Raw genomic sequence first — 23,451 nt, 5'->3', positions numbered from 1 at the left:
TCCTTGTCTGCCTGTTCCCTTCACTAGAAAGAAAGATAAGAAAATAGCGGCTTCTCTCCATCCTCCTTTACCTATTGATGAAGCAGCAGAAATAGAGCTGCGAAAGGAAGCCAGACTTGCTCAGGATTTACACAGCCACTCACTCAGGAGCGAGGCTCAATTGGATACCACTCCTGAGTTCAAGACCGCAAGCAATAACGACCCTGAGCTCCAGAGAGCCTGGAGGCGAGCCACCTCAGCATCGCCACTAACCGAGCTTGTGTAACCGTAGGCCAGAAAGTCAGCTAGCCTTTCTGTGCCTTGCTCCTTACCTGAAAGTGAGGGTGACAAGGGATTTGGTGGCTTAGGCAACTCAATATTCACGCTGTGTGGCAAGTACGGCTGTGGTTATTTCTACCACCCCTCCCCATTTTCAACATTAAAAAAAAAAAAAAACAACTTCCTCCTGCTTTTTCAATTCTTATTGTCTTTAGCACTTCTCCGGCTTGCCTTTTTTTCAGGACAGAAGTGTTAAATCTGGGGAGAAACGAAGAGAAATTGGTGGTAGGACATGCTTGTCCGACAGGCAGCACCTAACTGGTAGACTGTGCACCCGTGTAACAGTGTGACCACACCCCTTCTGCCCTGTGTCCGCCACACACCTCCAACCATTTCTGTGTCACAGATTGGTCACAGCCAGCCCAGGCTTCTGTGGCTTATGAAACACTAGGTCATGTCTCCAACATCCAAGGATCCTGGCTTGGGCCTTGAGGGTCACCACCAGCTCAGGAAGTCTGAGAGAAGGGAACATCTTCAGAGCAGTTTTGGTCCAAAGCCATGAAGGAGAGACTGCAACATAACCTCCCCTCCCCCCCCCCCACGTATGCACGCCGACACAAGTGTATACATGAGCTGATGGACTTGATTTTGCCACATTTACCACTGGGTGATCGGAGAAAAGACTGATACCACTCAACAGGGGAGGAAACTGATGCCAGAAATGCTTTGCTCAAAGTCAAAGACAATGCGTTTGTGCATTCATTTAAAAAGATTTGGAAGGGGGTGGCTGTGATGGTCTATCAGATTAAGGCACTGGCCACCAAGCCTCAGGACCTAAGTTCGAGCCTTCGGACTCACAGGGTGGAGGAAAAAGAACCAACTTCTGGAAGTTGTACTCTGACCTCCACACACGCACCATGGCCCACGTGTGACTACACACATACATATTCAACAAATAAATAAATGTAATAAGCAAATGTAACTAGAAAATGCACAGACCCGAGCGAACGTAGACCCCTGCATTGATTCCAGCCTTGAATCCCATTTGATCGCAGCTGCAAGCTTGGAGCCGAGAAGGAGCTCCCATCAGCTGGGCTCGAATTCATTCACTCCTCACCCCACCGGTTCCCACCAGAGCCACGCCTCCCTTTAGGCAGACGCCGGGGAAAAGGGTGAGGTAGGCCATAGCTTGTCTCTTTAATGCGCGCCCCCAGAGGCCCGGCGCGGCCCCGCTACTATAACTAGAGTGCATGGAGCGGGCTGAGCTCAGAGGGAGAAAGGCAGGCGTTCGGCGCCCGTTGACCGACTTTTTCCAAGTGCCATTAGTTCCCGTCCGTTCCACCTCCTTGGACCCATGCGCAGGTTCCCGCCGCTAAGGGCCCCCACCTCTGCTGGGCACCCGGCTGAGTTACACCCAGCGGCTAGACGGTGATCCCCGCGGGCTGTGAGGGCCACCGGCTCCAGTAATTGCATTGCCGTCGGACGAGGGCTGTGTCGCCACCACGCCTCACGCCCCACACTACCCGCCCCATGTTGGTACACACTTACTCCGCCATGGTGAGTAGTCTCGGGTGCCGGGCACACCGGGGAGAGGGCATCGAGGAGCCTGGGTGCTGGACCTTTCAAACCTGCCCCTGCGCCAACGAAATCGCCAAGGAAGGGGGACTTGGAGCCTCTGCCAGCCGAGAAAGTGGCGGCAGGGACCCGTGGTCTCCAGCCTAGGGGCTCCTGAGTTCGCGGAGCATTCGCTGGTAGACAACAGCAGGCCCCCCACGAACTGAGGGCACCTCGCGGGCTGCTGTCTTCAGCCGCTCCCGGGTCACCTAACGCATGCCTCCCCTTCTGCAGGAGCGCCCTGACGGGCTGGGCGCTGCGGCTGGAGGGACCCGCCTGTCGTCTCTGCCCCAGGCGGCCTATGGGCCCGCGCCTCCCCTGTGCCACACTCCCGCCGCCTCTGCCGCCGCCGACTTTCAGCCTCCCTACTTCCCGCCGCCCTACCCGCAGCCGCCGCTGCCCTACGGCCAGGCCCCCGACGCTGCCACTGCTTTCCCGCACCTGGCCGCGGACCCCTACGGCGGCTTAGCGCCCCTGGCGCAGCCGCAACCCCCGCAGGCCGCCTGGGCCGCACCCCGCGCCGCGGCCCGCGCTCACGACGAGCCGCCCGGTTTGCTGGCGCCACCCGCCCGCGCTCTGGGTCTCGATCCGCGCCGAGACTATGCTGCCGCGGTACCCCGACTCCTGCACAGCTTGGCCGACGGCGCGCACGGCCTGGCTGACGCGCCCCTTGGTCTTCCGGGTCTGGCGGCGCCGCCCGGCCTGGAGGAACTGCAGGTAAGACAAGAGGGGGCCTAGGTGGGACGAGATGGGCAGCGATTTAACATCCTGGCTGGAAGCAAAATGAGACCAAAGCAGGAGTCCGACTCTTCTCCCAGCCCGCAACTTTCCATTTGTACCTCTGACAGAATCCGTAGTAGGTTAGATGCTGTCTGGCCAAAAGGTGGCCTCGAACTATTTGCGCCGTGCCTGAATGGCAGCAGCTCTCGTGGAATCATTTCTTTCTCTCCCCAGTATGTGGCTGAGCCATGGTGGGTATCCACGTCCTGTCCTAGTCCGCCAGGGGCAGCCTGGTTTGGGATTAGGAGAGGCGCAGTAGTTGCCTATCTAAGGCAAGGTGATCATCCAGGCAGGGCTGCGGCTTGGGCGCAGATGGTGGGGGAGCCCGGGCGATTCCTAGTCACGCCCGTCTGCCCCGTAGCCGCCTCAGGCAGCCGGTGGTGTGCGTAGGGCGGAGCACTCATGGACTGGGGCAACCGGGCAAGGGGGGAAGCAAGAGCCCACTAGGTCCATACGGGCCCTCGCTGCCATCCTTTTCTATTTGCAGGCGATAGATGACCCGGGAATGAGCCTCCTGGACCAATCCGTGATCAAGAAAGGTAAGAAATGGTGTACACCTTCCAGGGCAGAGCCAGGCGTGATGGTGCAGGCCCTGGGTGCTCGGACCCATTTTCTTTCTCCCTGGCTGTTGTTCCCTGTGTGTCGCCAAGCTTGGTGACCACGGAACATCCTTCCTCACCCTTTCACAGTGGCGCTAGCTGGATAATTTTGCTCAGTGGCCTGCAGGCTGAGGTGGCCCCCCCACCCCCGCACTATCTAGATTACGACTGCCTGGCCTCTCCTTTTGGGAGGGAGGGAGGGAGGGTGTCGGTCTTGTGGATCTGGAGTCCATTTGCAGAACAAGTTAAACCACTTCCCGGTTTCCTAAGAAATGGGAATGGGAATGCTGTTCCCATAGGTTTTGTTCAGTGATTTCCACTTTATTGAGCTTTGACCTTTTGGAGCCTGGAGAATGCTTTCTGCTCCTTTCTTCTCAGCAGAACCTGGGTGGCGGGGTTGGGGGATGGGAGGGTTGCATCTTCCCCACCTCCCAGAGCAAGGGATTTTCTTTCACATGAAGCCTCCTAAAGTATTTAAGATTGGGTTGTATGCTCCTGGTCAGGCTGCTGCCTCCAGGGCTGCCTGTGGCTCTGAGCTCAGGGTCCTGGGCAAACTGTATGTTTCTCTTGTAGGCAGCAGTATTTCCTGGTGTTTGTTGTTGTGACTGTATTTGTAATTTGTATCCGTGTATGTTGGGATATAATTTCTATGTTTGGGGTTCTCTGTATACCTAACATGTGTCCTGGAATTTGTAATTTGGTATTTGAGGCGTTGTAAGAATGTGAGGTCCTCTCCTTGGTGGGTTTTGTTTGTTTCTGCCTCCATATCTACTTGTCTTTTTTATTTTTATTTTTATTTTAATTAACAAAAGGGCTGAGACACCCTTTGACTAGACTTTTGGGTCTGAAGACCGAGTTCTGACCGTGGGACAGAAAGGTGAGAAAGGCAAATTAGGCAGAAACAGCGAGACCCAGGCCTTGCACAAGCTCCTTAGATTTGGGGTGGGTGCCCAAAGGAATTCAGAGGCACACGGGAGCCTGTAGTGCCCGAGGGCAGGCGCACCTCCCGCAGGATTTGGCTGGAGCTGTTTTTCAAACAAGTGAATTCAAGCCCAGGCTGTTTGCCCTGCGTAGGTTCTCAGGGGAGGCTTGTGGTGGGAGTGGAGACGGTTTAGGGGCTGGGCTTCCAGGAACTGGAGCTAGGTATGGAGTTTGGGGGATGAGAGAACACCCCCCCCCCAGAACTTGGTGAGGGGTGCCTTCGGGAATCTGGAACTGCTACCAGAAGCCGGGAGTATGGGGAAGATGCTGGGGGGGGCGGGGAGCACCCACTGTCCACCTCACCAGCGTTTTGCTATTAGCACTTCAGTGGTTTCCTGGGCAGCTCTTGTTTTGACCCGGTGGAAGGCAAAGTTGAATCTGGAGTCTGCAATAACCTGCCACTGGGCTCTTTGCAAACCCTCAGCTCCTGGCTCCTGCGCAGGGAACCCAGGTTCACTGATTCCCTAGAGAGACCCAAAGTCTGCATTTTAGGAAGGAGCTCAGGTGTCCCCAGGTAGAAGAATCTACTGTTGGTCTGAGTTACTTGTAGGTAGGTTCTTGGCGCTTGCCTAGGCTGCCCAGGTCTGAAAGTTCACACCTGGGAGACAGCAGTGCTTTGCCGGTCTGTGCCCAGGAGGAGTGGAGCACCCAGAGAAACTAAATCAAACTGAGGGGACCTGAGGTACCTCAGCATCTGTGAGAAGGGAGGGAACAGAGCCTGGGGCAACCTGCGGAATGAAGAGCCTGGTTCCAGGGCTAGCTTGGGGGTCTGCTGCCCAGCGGGGCCTCTGAAAGAGAAAAGATGGTCAGTGCCCAGGGACAGCAGGCTCCTTCTGGCCACCCCAAGAGGAGGAGCTTTGGTGAGGCAGGCAGTGCTACCACCAGATCTTACTCCCTGGGGGAGCCTCGCAACACACGGCTTTTTTGTTTGGTTGGTTTTGGTTTTGCCGGGATTCCACGATGGATGCCTGACTGGCTTCGCTGCTTGGGCGGCCATCAGCGGCGGGTTAGCACCAGTGTTGGACCTCAGGCCCTTCCGACGGGGTCGGGAGGTTTCTGAAGACTCTGGGCAACGTTCTTTGTGGCGCGCAATCGCCCACTGCCCAAACCCTGCCTTTGCAAAAGTTGGTCTTGGAACCCTGGAGCGTCCTGGTGTGAAGGGACCTTGCACCGCTAGGACTTGGGGTCCAGCACACGAACCCCTTGCAGCCCCGGCCACCTGCAGAAGCCGCCCTCCTCCTGGGGATGTGGGGAAACTTGAGAGGTGCATCTTACCAGTGTTTTGGAACACTGGAGCCTACACTGTCTCACAACCCAGATCTGAGAGGTACATCTCCACGGACTACAGGCACTTGTTCTGGAGGGGAGGAACTAGCGGCGTCTCTGCCACGCCCCCTCTCCCCCCACCCCCACGACTTCTAGGTCGCCCCTTATGGGTTGAGGGTGGCCAGTTACCCTGAAGAAACCGGAGGGCAAGTGAGTAGCGCACCATTTTCTGCGCCCGCCCCGTTGTCACCTCTAGTTTTACAACTTATCGCAGACGGGCAGAAAGGGGGGGGGGACTCAGGGATGATGTCGCCGCTCCTGTCAGTTCAGGACATCGTAGGAGCTCACAGGACAAACGGCCGGCCGGTTCCCGAGGAGGTTGAGGGTTCCTAAAAGACGGACCTTTGTAAGGTGCTTGGTGTGTGTCTGCTCACTATATGAGTGTTGGGTTTTGAAGTCTGAGCACAACCTGTGAAACTCAGACTGGCCGGGTTTAGATGAGAGGTGAGCTGAGGGGAGTGGTGTGAATATGAGACTGAGGTACAGCCCTCGCTTCTTTCAGGAGATGTGGCTGCTGGCCTGACTGGGCTCACCTGCAGGCGGTCGGGGGTTTTAAAGGCTCTTTGGGAATAAAGAAGGAAGTAAACAGACACTCTCCCCTCTGTTCCCTTTAGCTCTGGGGAAGATTCAAAAGGGAGTCTAGAGGCTAGGCCAGTCATTCCGGAACTTGAGAGAAAGGAGGGAAGCACTTGTTGGCTCTGTAACAGTAATCAAGACAAGCAGAATATTTAGTTATTTATTAACTACAATTTCAGACATGTATATGATGGATTTTGGGCATGTCACCTCCACTATTGTCCTCTCTTATCCCTCTCTCACTCCTGCTGAAACCCTTTTCCTTTCTTCTTTTGTGTCTTTCCTTTCTTTTCCACTAAGTTCAGTGATGATTGCCTGCTTGAGCATAGGTGTGCTGTGTTATTGTCTTGTCATTGGCTGTATGGCTGCCCCCACAACCACTGATCACTAACCATATAAGAAGTGTCTTAAAAAAAAAAATATATATATATATTTTTTTTTTTTTTTTTTTTTTGAGGTAGGGTTTCTCTGTGTAGCTTTGGCTGTCCTGGGCTCACTTTGTAGACCAGGCTGGCCTTGAAATCACATAGATCTGCCTATCTCTGCCTTCCAAGTGCTGGGATTAAAGGCGTGAGCCACCACTGCCCCGGCGAACTATGCAATTTTTATGTAAAGTCAGAACCTAGCCCAGCATTTCCACAGCTTTTTCTACATTTGCCTGCTAGGACTTTTACCCCATAAAGCAACTGATAGAACCATTGCCCATATAGAAATAATTTTAAATTTACCCATGGACAATAGGAGCCATGGAGTACTTGATTTAAGATGTGTTCCATCACTGCCCAGCTCAATTTAATTTTATCTGTCTATGTATCTATGTATCTATCTACCTGTCTGTCTACCTACCTACCTATCTATTGTCTGTAAGGTCAAAGGACAATTTATGGGAATTGCTTCTCTCTCCTTCTACCTGTAAGTTAAAGGGATCAAATCTAGGTCACCAGGTGTAGCGATGAGCACCTTCCTCACTGAGCCACTCACAACCCAGTTTGATGAGTTTTTAAATCAACGTATAGAATTGTATAATCACTACCACAATCCATCTGTCACCCTCAAAGTTCCCTCATTCCTATCTGTAGTTAGTCTTCATTTCTGCCTCAAGCCTTATGCAATGCCAGATGAGCTTTTGTCCCTTACGTTTGCATATTCAGGACCTGCTCTATAGCCCTATAGAAAGAAGACTATCTGGACTTCTGCATCCAGGCTCTCTTTTTTTGTTTTTGTTTTGTTTTTGTTTTTGTTTTCAAGACAGGGTTTCCCAATTTAGCCTTGGCTGTCCTGGACTCACTTTTGTAGACCAGGCTGGCCTCGAATTTACATAGATCCACCTGCCTCTGCTTCCCAAGTGCTGGGATTAAAGGTGTGTGCCACCACGCCCCGGCTGCATCTAGGTTCTTTTAGCAAATGTTTTTATGGTTTGTCTTTACTGTAACATGTGTCAGTTGTTTGGGTTTGGATTTTTTTTTTTTTTTTTTTTTTTTTTTTTTTGGTTTTTCGAGACAGGGTTTCTCTGTGTAGCCTTGGCTGTCCTGGACTCACTGTTGTAGACCAGGCTGGCTTCGAATTTAACAGAGATCCACCTGCCTCTGCCTCCCGAGCGCTGGGATTAAAGGCGTGCGCATCACCGCCCAGCATTTGTTTGGGTTTTTATTGCTGAGTAGTATGCACTATTGCTCTGAATGGCCTTCATTTGAGCTTTCTTCTTGAGGGATGGAAAGATGGCCCAGCGGTTAAGACCTCTTGGCAGAGGTCCGGGTTTGATTTTCCACAGCCTTCCACCATTCTAGTCCCAGGGGATCCAAAGTCCCCTCCAGACCCCCTCCAGAGTCCCCTCCAGACCCCCTCCAGAGTCCCCTCCAGACCCCCTCCAGAGTCCCCTCCAGACCCCCTCCAGAGTCCCCTCCAGAGTCCCCTCCAGACCCCCTCCAGAGTCCCCTCCAGAGTCCCCTCCAGACCCCCTCCAGAGTCCCCTCCAGAGTCCCCTCCAGACCCCCTCCAGACCCCCTCCAGAGTCCCCTCCAGAGTCCCCTCCAGAGTCCCCTCCAGACCCCCTCCAGAGTCCCCTCCAGACCCCCTCCAGAGTCCCCTCCAGACCCCCTCCAGAGTCCCCTCCAGACCCCCTCCAGAGTCCCCTCCAGACCCCCTCCAGTACCAGGCCTGCGTGTGGTCCTCATACTTGCGTGGAAGCAAAACATTTGGGCACAAAAGAAGTTAAAACAAGCCAGGAGGTGGTGGTGGTGGTGGTGGCACACGCCTTTAATCCCAGCACTCGGGAGGCAGAGGCAGGTGGATCACTGTGAGTTCCAGGCCAACCTGGTCTACAAAGCGAGTCCAGGACAGCCAGGGCTACACAGAGAAACCCTGTCTCGAAAAACAAAACAAAACAAACAAACAAACAAAAAAGTTAAAACAGCTGGGTATAGTGACACACACCTTTGATCCCAGCACTTATGAAGCCGAGGCAGGTGGATCTCTGGTCTACATAATGAGTTTCAGGACAGCCAGGACTACAAAGTGAGACCTTGTCTAGAAAACAAAACAAAACAAAACAAAACAAACAACCGAACAGCAGCAATAAACCAGGAAGTTAAAATAATTAAACTTTTTTTTTTTAGATTTAATTGTTTATGTATATGGATGTATATGTATGTGTTTTTCTTGAATGTGTGTGCACTAAATGCACGCCTGGTGCCTGTGGAAGTCATAAGAAGGTCTAGAACTCCCTGGAGTTTGAGAAATAGATGCTTATGAGCCACCATCCTGGGATTTGGGAATCAAATACCCAATGCTCCAAAACACTGAGCTTTCTCCAGCCCCTGAACGGACTTCCCTTCTTTGGCAAGGTGCTCTGAGTCAATTCCCCTCTTTGGCTGTTATGAATGGTGTATGTTGCTATAGTCATTCATATAGATGCCTTTGGGTAGACAACGTGTTTTTCCTGCTCTTGAGGATATTCCTAGGAATGGAATTGCTGCACTATGTGGTCTTTTTGTTTGTTTGTTTGTTTCTTTGTTGTTTTGTTAGGTGAGCGTGTATGTGCCATGGGCAGCGTACAGTTAAAGGACAATTTTCTGCAATTGAAAATTCCCCCTAAGTAGCATTTTAATATAGTATTTAAAAACTGAGAATAGCCGGGCATGGTAACACACGCCTTTATTCCAGCACTCAGGAGGCAGAGGCAAGAGGATCTCTGTGAGTTCAAGACCAGCCTTAGTAAACAAAGCAAGTCTAGGACAGTCAGGGCTACACAGAGAAATCCTGTCTCAAAAAAACAAAACAAAACAGAAAAAGAAAAAGAAAATTGCTTTCACTATTTGGCACCAGGAATTAAACTCAGGTCATTACGTCCAGCAGCAAGTGCTTTTTGGGCCATTTATGTTTAATTGTTAAGAAACTTCCTGTAATCCCAGCACTCCAGGAGGCAGAGGCAGGCGGATCCCTGCGCGTGAGTCCGGGACAGCTAGGGCTACACAGAGAAACCGCGTCTTGGGGAAAAAAAAAATACTTCCAATAAGTGGAGTTCATCTAAGGAAGGATGGAAGGGAGATGGGATGGAGAAGAGGAAGGAAGGGAAGGAAGGCTCAGCCACTTCCTGAAATTGAACTGTTTTACATCATTCCTACTGGGCATCTCCACACCCTCACACTTCAGGGTGCCTTTGTGTTAGAACCATCTAGTGTCTCCTTCCATACTGCTTTAATCTGTGTTCTCCAAATGATTAACACAGCCTTTTTTTTCTTTTCATGTGTTTACTGACTAGTTATCTTATTCTTGGTTTTTGTTTGTTGTTTGTTTGTTTGTTTGTTTGTTTTTGTTTTTTTCCAGACAGGGTTTCTCTGTGTAGCCCTGTCTGTCCTGAAACTTGCTCTGTAAATCAGGGTAGCTTCGAAATCATGAGAACTGCCTGTCTCTGCCTCCTAAGTGCTGGGGATTAAAGGCATGCGACACCATGGCCCGACTAGTTATTTTATCCTTTATGTAAGCGTCTTTATATATTTTCTCCCAATCTATGGTTCATCCCTTTCTTTTCCCTTCTTCCTCCTTTTATTTTTATTTTTTTTTATTTTGGAGATTGAGTATAAGGCCTTGTGTACTCAGACAAAGCTCTGTGACTAAGCTGCATGCCCAGCCCTGGGCCTTTGGTTTCTTTAAGATTGTGTGTGTGTGTGTGTGTGTGTGTGTGTGTGTGTACACAAATGCAGGTGACCCTGAAGGCCAGAAGCGTTGGATTCCCTTAAGCTGGAGTTATAGGTAGCTGTGAGCCAACCAATATGGTGCTAAGAATCAAGTCCTGGCTTTCTGGAAGGGCAGTGTGTCCTCTTAACTGATGTACTGCCTCTCCAGCCCTGAAGCCCTACGGTTTGTTGCTGTTGTTGTTGTTTTGAGACAGGGTTTCTCTGTGTAGTCCCAGCTGTCCTGGTACTCACTCTGTAGACCAGGCTGGCCTTGAACTCACAGAGGTCCACCTGCCCCTATCTTCCCAGTTCTGGCTTAAAAGGTGTATACCACCACCCAACATTGTTTTACGTTTTTCAATGCGTGTGAATGTTTCGCCTACGTAAAGGTCTGTGCACCGCGTGCATGCAGGGCCAGCAGAGGCCAGAAGAGAGCATCGGGTCCCTAGGAACTAGAGTTGAGAATGGGTGCCGGGAGTTGAACCCTGGTCCTCCAGAGGAGCAGCCAGTACTCTTCACATCGAGCCATCTCTCTAGCCCCAAGCCCTAGGTTTTCTGACAGGATTTCTGCTATGTTGCTCAGGCTGGCCTTAAACTTGCTCTCAAACTGCCTCCTCTTGCTCCCAAGGGTCGAGATAAACAATTGTGTGCCCACCACACCTGGCCATCTTTTTTTTTTTCTTAATTTGAGGCATAAAAATTTTGATGTTTCAATGATGTTAAGCTGATAATTGTTTTTCTCTTTTTTTTTTTTTTTTTTTTTTTTTGAGACAGGGTTTCTCTGTGTAGCCTTGGCTGTCCTGGACTTGCTTTGTAGACTAGGCTGGGCCTTGAACTCACAGCGATCCGCCTGCCTCTGCCTCCCGAGTGCTGGGATTAAAGGCATGCGCCACCACGCCCAGCTTGTTTTTCTCTTATATGGTGCATTTGGGTATTATAACTAGGAATTCTTTGCCTACCTCAAGGTCTTGAAATTTTTTATTCTGTATTTTCTTCCGGAAGGGATTGTAACTTTAGCATGCTTTCTAGAAGAGTGTTGCAATCCTAACACTCAGGCAGGGTCTACTACGTGGAAGGGGGGGGGGCGGGGGGACGGGACATTTGGATGGGTGTGTCTTGTCTGACAGGTTGAGTAACTAGGAGCCCTTGTATTGCTGACTTGTGTGTGTCTTAGGAGTCAGTGCGCTAGAGTCTGTCCTGTACGTATGGGAGGCAAATAGCAAGTCATGTGCCACTTCGCCCTAGTTGCTGTACCTGTGCTAAGAGCTTATTGACTTTGGGTTTGTTTTTGTTTCATTTGAGGCATGGTCTCACTAGGTAGACCTGGCTGGCCTTGAACTCACAGAGATCAGCTTGCTTCTATGTCCTTAGTGTTGAGATTAAAGGCATGAGCCACTACGTCCAGCAGGGAAGGCACACTGTTCTCGCTCACAGTTAGTTTTATAACTTGTGCTAAGTGCTACACAAAGCCTTGGTCTTTCTCCCATCTCACAGAGCCTGGCCTTAGGGGATACCGGGCTTTAATAATAGCTGTGTGAAAGAGAAAATCTTCCAGCCTTCCGGCTTGCCTGACACCTCCCTCTGGCTAGGAGTCATGGAGGGAGGACAGATATCAGATGACAACATTTGGGAGTTTCTGGATTCTTCTTTCTTTCTTTGTTTCTTTCTTTGTTTCTTTCTTTGTTTCTTTCTTTGTTTCTTTCTTTCTTTCTTTCTTTTTTTGAGACAGGGTTTCTCTGTGTAGCCTTGGCTGTCCTGGACTCATTTTGTAGACCAGGCTGGCCTCGAACTCACAGTGCTCGACCTGCCTCTGCCTCCAGAGTGCTGGGATTAAAGGCGTGCGCCACCACCGCCCGACTGGCTTCTTCTTTCTCTGTCCCACCCCACCACCACCACCACCCGCCCCAAGACAGGTCTCACTTTGTAATTCCTGCTGTCCTGAAACTCACTAGGTATGCCAAGCTGGCCTTGAACTCTGCCTCCCAAGGCGTGCTTTCTGCTGCTTCACAGTAAACTCCAAGTTAGCTGGCCACGGGCTTCCAGCTGATTCTTCTCGCCTCTGCCGTGTAGTTCTCCACAGGAGGGCTGAGAGTCCAGATGCACTGCCACTGCAGCCAGCTCTTCACACCGCTTCTGGGACCCAAACTCAGGCCATCAGGCTTGTGCTCAAAACACTCGTTTCCACTGAGCCATCTTGCCAGTCTCCAGTTTTCAGTTTTTAAAGTCAAGCTTGATATATAAAATATATAATGGAATAGCGTCCACTTCTATGACAAACATATATGTGGTCATGAGACCACTAAAAACAATGAAGCTACGGAATAGCTAGATTACCCCAGGTCCTCTCAGAACAAAGGATACAGGTGGAGTGATAATGGGCACAGGTTCCCTCTCCCTCTCCCTCTCCCTCTCCCTCTCCCTCTCTCTCTCTCTCTCTCTCTCTCTCTCACACACACACACACACATACATCTGGAGACATGGGGAGCGGGGGCAGCAGGATGAGGAGTCCGCTTGCACGCCTTTGTTCCTCACTCTGGAGGAAGGTCGAGATCACGTGAGTGCAGAAACAGCGGCTCTGCTTTTATTTACAACTCTTGAGATCTTGTTCATTGTGGACTTTGCTTTTCTTTCTCATCACAGATCATCATATTCGTTTTTATTTAAAGAATATTACGATTGCAGGTGTAGTGGCACATGCCTTTAATCCCAGCACTCAGAGGCAGGTGGATCTCTATCATTTGGAGACTAGCCTGGTCTACATATCAAGTTCCAGGCCGGGCGTGGTGGCGCACGCCTTTAATCCCAGCACTTGGGAGGCAGAGGCAGGTGGATCGCTGTGAGTTCGAGGCCAGCCTGGTCTACAAAGCGAGTCCAGGACAGCCAAGGCTATCGCAGAGAGACCCTGTCTCGAAAAACCAAATATAAATACATAAATACATAAATAAATAAATACATACATACATATCAAGTTCCAGACCATCCAGGGCAGTATAGTGAGTAAGACCCTATCTTAATAAACAAACAAACAAACTAATAAACCATCAGGAGTCCGTGAGACAACTCAGCAGGTACTACTAAGCTGCTGACTTGAGTTGAATCCCTAGGGAGGAGAGAACCAGCTCCTGAAAGCTGTCCTTCAACCTCCACACACATGCTGTGACACACACACACACATATATGTACACACACCTGTGCACAGACTTTAAACACCAGCCAGGCCCTGTGGCGTAGGAGACAGAGGAACCTAGTAAGACCTTTTCTAAAAATATAGGCCGGTGGCAAAGTGTGTGCTTGGCATTTTTGAGGGTCTACCTTTCATCTTCAAGACCGGGGGGAAAAAAGGCACTTGAGTGGTGGCCATCAGCCTCCCAGTTCCGAGAGCCCCTTTCTCATGTGCTTTTCCCACATTCACTGACAGCCACCTGTGCCAAGGCCCTGACCTCACAGACTCCTAGCTGATAGGCATCCAGAGCAGTAGGGATGGGGACAGGTATGCAAGGGGCTGGCATGGAGTGAGGGCCAGGAAACTCTGCCCTGGAGATGGTGTGCAAACTGAGGCTGAGTAAGGTAGGATCTGAACCGAGAGGAAAGTTGGGCCTGTGTTCTGAGCGTGGCCAGCTGTCTGCAGGCTCTGAGCAGGTGCTTGCTCCAGGAGAGGGGCTCTCCTGATTGCACACCTTTTGTTACTTGTCATATTACTTGTGGGGGTAACTTAGGTACTCAATCTTTTGAAGTCTAGGGCTGTGCTACCCACTATGGTGGTCCACTGGCTGCCAAACATACACAGCTGTGGGCGATTGAAAAGTGAGTGGCCTGATGGCGGTGGGCTGTATGTATAAACTCACATTACAGTTTGAAGACTAAGTGCAAAGAAAGAATGTAACATATCTCATTAATTATTTATAAAATGCTGAATACACACTGAAATCACTATAGTTCTGATTAGGGTAAATAAAAAGTGTTAAGCCCTTATATGCTATTTTCCATATTGAAATTGATCTCATATTTCTTTTTTTCTATTTATTTATTTTGAGGCAGGGTCTCACTCTATATTCCTGGCTGGCCCAGAGAACTCACAGAGTTGCCACCCGCCTGCCTCTGCCTCCTGAATGCTGGGATTAAAGGCGGCTCTTACTTTCTTCTTTTTAAAGATTTCTTTTTATTTATGTGTATGAGTGTTTACCTGCCTATGTATGCATGTAGCACCTGAGTGCAATGCCTTAAGGAGGCCAGAAGAGGACATTGGGTTCCATGGCATTGGAGTTACAGGTGGCTGTGAACCATGTGAGTGCTGGAAAATTAACCCAGGTCCTCTGCAAGAGCAGCCCATGCTCTCTTATGCACTGAGCCATCTCTCTAGCACCACTTTACTTTTTTTTGTTTGTTTGTTTGATTGATTGATTGTTTAAGACAGGGTTTCTCTGTATAGATCTGGCTGTCCTGGAACTCACTCTGAGCTCAAACTCTGAGATCTGCCTGCCTCTGCCTCCCAAGTGCTGGGATTAAAAGTGTGCTCTGCCACTGCTCTGCTTGCTCACTACTTTTTAATGCTGAAGCCTAAATTATGCTCCTCTGAGCCAGTTTTTAGTCTAGAGCCTAAAAGACAAGTGAGGACTAGGCAGGATCCAAAAGAGGAGGCAGGAGCCAAGACACTAAGGAGGGTGAAGGTGGCAAAGATAGATCAGTGGCCAGAGTCCATGACCCATGCTCAATAGATGATGTCATCTTGACCTCTGAGCTTTCACTTTCTTCCTTCTAACCTGGGGATGTGGAGAACAGTGCTGCTCCACAGAGGAGCTTGCAGGGGATTACAGGCACTCACTGATAGCATCATCCTGTTTGGTTATGCACTAGAATTTGATTCTCAGGGAGCTGATCAGGCACTGGAGGGTTGCAGGATGTGGAGGGAATCCATGTTTCAGAAAGATCCCTCTAGACTCAGGCAGGGGACCAGAGCGAAGGCTGCACAGAAATTCAGGCAAAGTAAGTGTCCGTATGCATGAGAGATACGTCCGCTTCTCAGGCAGGTTAAGAATGAAAGTCATAGGACATGGTCCTGTGTGGGATGCAGCCAGGAATATTACAGATATCCGACTGAGTGGCCAGGTGGGAATAGGCTAGGACTGTGCCAGCCCTGAGCCTTGGGATCAGGTTCTCTTTAATCTCTGTACTCTTGAGACCTTGGAGTTCTTGATAGGGGGCGTGTGTGCCGGGAACATACTTTCTGAACAGTGACAAGGCTAAGAGAACTGCCTTGGAGACCCAGGTTTGCTACTCCCTAGTTCAATCTACCAGGTAGATGGCCTCAGGCACACTATTGCACCTTGTTGGCCTTCAGTCTCCCCACCTGTAGCATGAGAACAAGGGTAGCGCCCTTTCCTTGAATGAGAGAGCCAAGAGATCCAAAGAAGTAGCGCCTGGCCCCTTCCTCTGCCATTAAGAAGGAAGATGGAGATACTGCATCAAGAACTTCCTTTAGAAAATCCTTGATTCCCCTCCTTGCCTCTCACAGAGACTATAGGAGAGTGTCTTTTTTTTTTTAATACTTTTATTTATTTAATTTGGTATTGGTGTGAGGGTGTCAGATCTTGGAGTTACAGACAGTTGTGAGCTGCCATGTGGGTGCTGGGAATTAACCCGGGTCCTTTGGAAGAGCAGGCAGGGCTCTTATCCACTGAGCCATCTCTCCAGCCCTAGGAGAGTGTCTTATGGGGCTTGGAGATCCTTAGTCCCTGCCTTCGGGCAGGAAGGGGAAAGGCTGGAGGCTTAATAGGACCGTAACCTCCTGTTTCCAACACGTAAGACTCCAAAACCCCCAGGATGGGAGGGTGAGATTTATAGCTGAGAAGGGGACTTGGAAATCTGGGTGATCCCAGACCCTGTCACAGTGACCCAGGAATCCCACCTCATCTTAGACTCCATTTCCTGGTGTCTTAACTCCTTTTCTGATGGTGCCAACCCCTGGCTGATGTTAAGCTTTAAGAGGAACCAGCAGGGCTCAGGAAGAGGCTACTGGGGAAAGAACCGGACAGCCCTGGGGTTCGGTTGTTATCACCATCAGTGTACTTGGCCCAGTCAATTCCGCCTCACTGTGCCTCAGTTTCTCCCTTTGTAAAGCAGGGATAATAGAACCTTCCCTCTGGAAAGCGTTGGAATCATTCAACAACATACGCAGCAGCTGGTGAGTCAACTTGCCCGCACCACAGCTGACTGCCTGCTGTCCTGTGGTCGCTGGCTCAGTGTCGCCCTCCCCCTCCCTCTTCTCTTCCCTTGCTTCTGCTCCACAGTCCCCATTCCCTCCAAAGCCGGCAGCCTCTCCACCCTCTCACTGGCCAAAGACAGCCTGGTTGGCGGCGGCGTCAGCAACCCCAGCGAGGTCTTCTGCTCCGTGCCTGGCCGGCTGTCATTGCTCAGCTCAACATCCAAGTACAAGGTGACCGTGGGGGAGGTGCAACGGCGACTCTCACCTCCCGAGTGCCTCAACGCCTCCCTCCTGGGGGGTGTCCTCCGAAGGTAGGAAGGCCAGATCACAACCTTACACAGCACCCCAGGCCAAAATCCTTCGTCTCTTCAGACCCTCTCACAGCAGCAGAGAAAGGGTCAGCTTCACCCCAGGCTCCATCATCCTCCTTCCATCTCAGTTTCTGATAGAGCAGTGAACACAGGGGCTCAGGACTGTATATGGTCTGGGGGCAGGGTCCAGGGGCAAAGAAAGAAGTGTGGGTACAAAGAAAAAGACTCACTCACTCTAAGCAGGGCAATCAGGCCTCTGGCGTGAGCAGCCTGGTGGGCCGTTTTTCTCTCTGTATGTTCCTGCAGCTGGGAAGGGATCTGCTTCAGGGCGGAGGCGTAATGACCTAAGACGTAATGCATGTGTGTGTGTGTTAGGGGATGGCCAGGAGTGTCTTCCCACAGCGAGAGGTTCTTTCTGCGTTAGTTGGGGATGTGTGGCCTACAGCGGGTCCTCTGCATATATATGGGCAATTGCATGAGCACCCGAGGCTAGTTGGTTTTGTTTGTTTGTTTGTTTTTCTCTATTCTTCTCTCATACATTTTTTTCCTTTTTTCTATGTAGATAGTTGTTTACATGTGTGTACCTCTGTGTGGGAGGGTGGGGTGGGGGCACAATATATTGGTGCAGTTAAAGGGAGTATCTTTTTTCCTTTTTTTTTTTTCCCTTCAAGACAGAGTCTCTCTGTAGCCTTGGCTGTCCTGGACTCACTTTGTAGACCAGGCTGGCCTCGAACTCACAGAGATCCGCCTGCCTCTGCCTCCCGAGTGCTGGGATTACAGGCGTGCACCACCATGCCCGGCTCCATGGGGTATCTTCTTGTTCCTGGTCTCTGAACATCCTGTAGAGACCTGTGTTGAATCCGTAGGGTTCTGTCCACATCTCTGGGGCCCTGCTTTGCTGTGCACCCATGTCTCTGTGTGTTTCTTGGTGTCCACGTCTGTGTGTCTCCAATGTTATACATGTGTCTCCATATTCTTGGAGGTGGGTATATGTGTGTATGTGACTCCTCGTGTTTGTCATCCCCGTGTGTCTCTGTACAGTTTTATGTGTCCCCAGCAAATGTGCTAAGGTAGGGAAGGACCCTCAGCTGCTCCGCTGTGCCGTCTACCCTGGGCCGCCCCTGCTATTGAGGACTGGGGAGGATGAGGGACTCCTGTTGTGGGGTTCTGCTCCTTAACCCAATCTTGATTGCGTAAGAGTGAGGTCAGGAAAAGGTTGGGAATTTCTCAGAAACTGCCGCCCCCGCGCCCCCCCCCCCATCCTAACAAGGCTATACCTAAGCCATAACAGGGCCAAGGAACAAGGAACAAGAAAAGTCTTTTGGAGTCACTTAGCCTATAGGCCTCTCTTGTCTTCACAGCTGTGTGTATGTCTCTGTTTGTGCGTGTTAAGGGCCAAGTCCAAGAATGGGGGCCGGTGTCTTCGGGAACGGTTGGAGAGGATTGGGCTCAACCTGCCAGCTGGCCGTCGGAAGGCGGCCAACGTGACTCTGCTGACCTCACTGGTGGAAGGTAAGGCCTGTGAGGGGACATGTCATCTGGTGAGGCTTCCTACTGTGGGAGCGTATCGGTTAGTTATGTCTATGAGCACTGCTCTATCTGAGCATGTACTCTGTGTGTCATATATGTATAAGTATGTACACATGACACACATGTGGACAGTCGGCACATCTGAGGATTTAACCACCCCCACAGTTCAAAATAGTTGGAAAAAGTTGCACCTGTGAGGAACAAACACATTGCTGATATTTTTGGTCGTTATTACCACAGTGTAGGTAGCTTTTTATGTAGCAACAATGTAGCATTAGGTATTTTAAGTCACCAAGAGACAATCAGTAATATACAGGGGGATGCATATAGGTAGGTTTATATATATATCAAACATGTCATTTTATGTGAGAGATTTTGGTACCCACATATTTTGATATTTGTGGGGAATTCTGAAACTAATCCCTTTTGTTTATGTGTGTGTGTGTGTGTGCGTGTGTGTATACACACACACACATATGTAATAGAGCTACTTGGAGGGGGGGGGACTGGCAGTATTTGGAGGTGGTAAGTGGGTGGTGATGGGGGCGGTGCATCCCTCTTCCCTGGAGGTCGGTGACTCTGGACTTTGGCTCTGGGATACACATAGGTCCCAGCTCCACCTTTGAGCTGATGGTGATAGAAATGAAGCTGAAACTGAGAAGAGAAACCAGAGAAGGCATCTCCAGAGAGGGTGCTCCTTGGCCAGGGGATAAGGAGTTCAAGGCTAGGCTCTGGCCTCAGAGGTACACCTAGAAACCTCTCCTCTTTTCCCCAGGAGAAGCTGTGCACCTGGCTCGGGACTTTGGTTATGTTTGTGAGACTGAGTTTCCAGCCAAGGCAGCTGCTGAGTACCTATGCCGACAGCATGCTGACCCTGGGGAACTGCACAGCCGCAAGAGCATGCTGTTGGCTGCCAAGTGAGTAAGGGTACTATTGTGCACAGCAAACATGGATGCAATGCAGATACACATATGAGACTTGGGTACGTCACACACTACTTCTGGTCATACAGATGGTCATACAGCACATATGGCACCATACATAGCAACTAGATTCCTTAATTTCACATGGGGAACAGTTGGACATGCCATGCAGACACATATGGGTATCTTTTTTTTTTTTTTTCTGAGACAGGGTTTCTCTGTGTAGCCTTGACTATCCTGGACTCGCTTTGTAGACCAGGCTGGCCTCGAACTCACAGTGATCCGCCTGCCTCTGCCTCCCGAGTGCTGGGATTAAAGGTGTGCGCCACCACCGCCTGACACATATGGGTATCTTTAAGCACCATGTTCATCTCCTTTAGACTTTCATGAACACCCACACAAACCCCCATGGGTACACACAAACACCACGTGTGAACATATCTATTATATACATACATTAAAAGTGTCATATATAGCCAGGTGTGGTTGTGCACACCTGTAATCCCAGTACTTGGGAGACAGAGGCAGGTCGATCTCTGTGAGTTTGAGGCTAGCCTGGTTTACAAAGCGAGTCCAAGACAGCTAAGGCTACACAGAGAAACTCTGTTTTGGAAAAAAAAACAAAAGTGTCATCTATAGGCTTATAACATGTGACTGCTACAATCACATGGCATGACCAGCCCAGGCTCTGGCATGGGTTCAAGGCTCCCAACAAGGGTTATCCTGCTTCTGTGACCTTTCTCCTCAAGACCTCAGGCCATACCTGACCCCTGTGCAGGTCCCACTGTCACCTCCCTCACCACTGACTGCATGCTGCCACTTCACCTCTTCTTATCTTACCCCTGAGCCTTTACCAGGACCCTTCTGTTCTCTGTCAGCCTACAAATTGTCAACCGCTCCCATTGCTAGTGCATTATCACCAAGTCAGGTTCTCCAAGGGTGCCTCAGAACCTGTTTAGCAAACCGGCATCCCACTAAAATGTACTATTCGTCCATTTGGGTAGCTACAATAAAATGCCCTTAAGCTGGGTTAGCAGATCATTTCCCGTGGTTCTGGGGGCTGTTCAAGATCGAGGCAGCTTCTATGTCTGCTGAGGGGCTGCTTTCTAACATCCAGACAGCACGTTGCTCCTGCTGTGTTCTCCACATGGTAAAAGGAGCAGGGAGTCTCCCTGGCTCTCTTCATAGAGATACTGACAGCAAGCTTGGCCGTGGTTCTCAACCTGTGGGTCTCGACCCAAACTTTGGAGGCCACATATCAGATATCCCGAGTAACAGGTTTTTTGTCATAATTCATAACAGCAGCACAACTACAGTGACGAAGTAGCAATGGAATACTGTTATGGTTGGGGGAGGTCTCACCACAACACGAGGAACTAGATATGAAAAGGCCACCTTAGGAGAGCGGAGAACTACTTGACCTGTAGGACTCTATCCCTGTGACCTCGTCACCTCTCAGACTCTACCTTCCTGTCTCAGAAAAGATTTTTAACATTTACACTTTGGAAGGCTAAGATATTCATTTAGATGGTAGCAGTCCCACCGATGGGAAAACAACAACAAAACAGGCTGAGAGGTGGGAGGAAACGGATGGAAGAGATGAAGAGCTCAGGACCATCATCTGTGGGCTGAGGTCCAAATGCCTTTCAGGATCCTGTTGTCTGGACCACTTAAACTTCCTGTCCAGCTGGCCTCTGTGGGTTTGGCCTTCAGATCACAAGTCCACCCTCCCTGTGGGGCTTTCTTCCTTTAGGCAGCAAAGAAACCAGGCTCACGGGCTTATTCTGTAGAGTCCTGGGAGGCCTCTTCCTGTGGTTACAGCCTGTCTGAATGGAACCCACTTCATTCATGAATACGAACAGCCAGCGTCTTAGACAAAGATGAGAGATGATGACTCTTCTTACCTGAGTCACGTGTGAGTCACAGATGAATGGGAACAGCCATAGGCTGGACCAGGATTCGTCTCATCTCAGTCGCTCTGGCAGGCCACCTAACCTGTCTGAAGCCATATAATGAGCGTAGCAACAGTATAGATTTGTTGGATGATGTAAGGGGACAGAGACCATGTACATATATTGATCTAGGCATTGATATTTACTACTTTAATTATGAAAGGCAGATTCTGGGCTGTTCTCATACTTTCACAGACAAGATTCTATGAAGCGTTGTGTCTGGGGTGGAAGAAGGGATCGCAGAAAGCTTAAGGGGATAGGCAGTTGAGGTGCATTTATCTAAGGGAGCGACATTAGGGCGTCGGCATGTGCTGTTTCCAGGTGTGCAGCACTGAGCTGCTGAGTTAACTTCTGTGAAAGTCAGATTCCACTTTTGCAAGATGGCATCATTGTTTCTTGTAGGCTGTTGGGAAGGCCAAATCGTATAGATAATATAAAGAATCAAGTAAATTTCTGGGTGAAGTGACCCATACTTTTAATCCCAGCATTTGGAAGGCAGAGGCAGGTAGATCTCTGTGAGTGTGAGACCAGCCTGATCTAAGAGAGAGATCTTGGGCAGCCAGGGCTGCCTAGAGAGATCCTGTCTCAAAAAGGCAGCCAGTAGGTCCTCCTCTGGGGTTAGAGCCGTGTTCTTCAGCTTCTGTTCTTCTTCCCCACCAGGCAGATCTGCAAGGAGTTTGCAGACCTGATGGCTCAGGACCGGTCTCCACTGGGCAACAGTCGCCCAGCACTCATCCTGGAACCTGGGGTGCAGAGCTGTCTGACACACTTTAGCCTCATCACTCACGGCTTCGGCGGGCCTGCCATCTGTGCTGCCCTTACTGCCTTCCAGAACTACCTGCTAGAGTCACTCAAAGGACTGGACAAGATGTTTCTAAGCAGTGCGGGCAGTGGCAGTGGGCATGGAGAAACCAAGGCGTCAGAGAAGGATGCCAAGCACCGGAAGTAACTATCTCTTGTTTCCTAGCTAAGTGTCTCCCAATGCCTGAGATGGAGGTCCTTCCTTGCTCCTGGGGGTGGCCCTGAAAAGACTAAAAGGTGGGATTCCATTCAGACCAGAGAGAACATTCATCCAGAAGCCCGGAGTGGTATCTGTTTGGGTAAAGCAGGGAGATCTTTCTGTGGTTTCTGGTAAGGGCTCAGACAGGAAACTGCCATGGAAGTCTGGCTCATGGGGCACAGCCCTTCTCACTGAGATGCCTGGGCATCCCAAGGAGATGCTATTAACAGATCAGAGATGCTGGGTGTGGTGGCGCACTTGGGAGGCAGAGGCAGGCGGATCGCTGTGAGTTCGAGGCCAGCCTGGTCTACAAAGCCAGTCCAGGATAGCCATGGCTACACAGAGAGACCCTGTCTCGAAAAAACAAACAAACAACAACAACAGAAAACAAAAAAACAACAACCAAACAACAACAGAAAACAAAAAACAACCAAACAACAACAACAGAAAACAAAAAAACAATAACCAAAAACCAACAACCACAAATCAGAGGTGTTACTAAGGACTTAGTGACCTTCGCTCCAGCGTCTCCCACCCCCAGAACACGGTGCTAGCAGACGGTCCCAATGGGCTCCTTGGATCCTTCTGGCTCTTGGAGAAGAGTGAGCAGGAAAAGACCCTGAGGAACAAGATGGTAGAACACAAACCACAGAACTTGAACCAGGCTGCACACCACAGTCCTGTTGCTGTCTGTCCTATTTATTTATATACAATGCAATAAAATTTGAAAATTAAAAAAATGTCTAGCACAGGTTATTTATCCTGAGTTGGGGGATCCATTTCAACTGACTTCTGCTCATCTATCAAAATTGTCCACCTGGGCGATGATGGAGGGTGTTTTTGTTCACAAAGGGCTATGAGTAAGCTGAGAAGGAAAGAAAGGTGTTAGACAGCATAGGGTCTACATGCCTCATCACATCATTTCGGCTATTTGTGTGTGTGTGTGTGCGCGCGCGCGCGCGCGCGTCGTCAGTGCTGTGTGCATATTATTTATTGTGACTTGCTGGGCCTGCCCGTCGGTCTATGTAGTGTGTTACCATGGCTGTAGGCAGACAGTCAGTGCTGGTGTGAGTACAGAAGACTGTTTATGTCTCTGTGTGTGTCTGAACTGGGCAAATGCTAACTCAGCTCTTCAGGATTTCACTGCCCAGACAGACGTCCTTCCTGTTTGTCTTTCCCTCTGTTTCATCACCTGCCCGACCCTACCTAAAGCACACAGATCC

At 50.2% G+C, this 23,451-nt stretch overlaps 1 protein-coding gene across 2 annotated transcripts; it reads left to right on the top strand.

Annotated features, from left to right (window-relative positions):
* Nucleotides 1–883: 883 nt before the first annotated feature.
* TFAP2E (transcription factor AP-2 epsilon) lies at nucleotides 884–22,968 on the top strand. 2 transcript variants are annotated; one of them, XM_084786425.1, is made up of 7 exons: nucleotides 884–1,815; nucleotides 2,107–2,589; nucleotides 3,140–3,191; nucleotides 16,598–16,823; nucleotides 18,217–18,335; nucleotides 19,129–19,270; nucleotides 21,893–22,051. In XM_084786425.1, exons 1-7 carry the CDS (start codon nucleotides 1,789–1,791, stop codon nucleotides 21,915–21,917), a joined length of 1,074 nt encoding a protein of 357 aa, XP_084642551.1. In that variant the 5' UTR covers nucleotides 884–1,788; the 3' UTR covers nucleotides 21,918–22,051. The 2 variants fall into 2 exon arrangements, with proteins under 2 accessions (XP_084642551.1, XP_084642550.1); XM_084786424.1 differs by having other exon boundaries at nucleotides 1,152–1,815; nucleotides 21,889–22,968.
* Nucleotides 22,969–23,451: the final 483 nt, after the last annotated feature.

The sequence above is a fragment of the Acomys minous genome, assembly GCF_964271855.1.
Source record: "Acomys minous genome assembly, chromosome: 6".
Lineage (NCBI taxonomy): Eukaryota > Metazoa > Chordata > Mammalia > Rodentia > Muridae > Acomys > Acomys minous.
The sequence above is the reverse complement of the archived record's forward strand: the minus strand, read 5'-3'. Positions and strand labels throughout refer to the sequence as shown.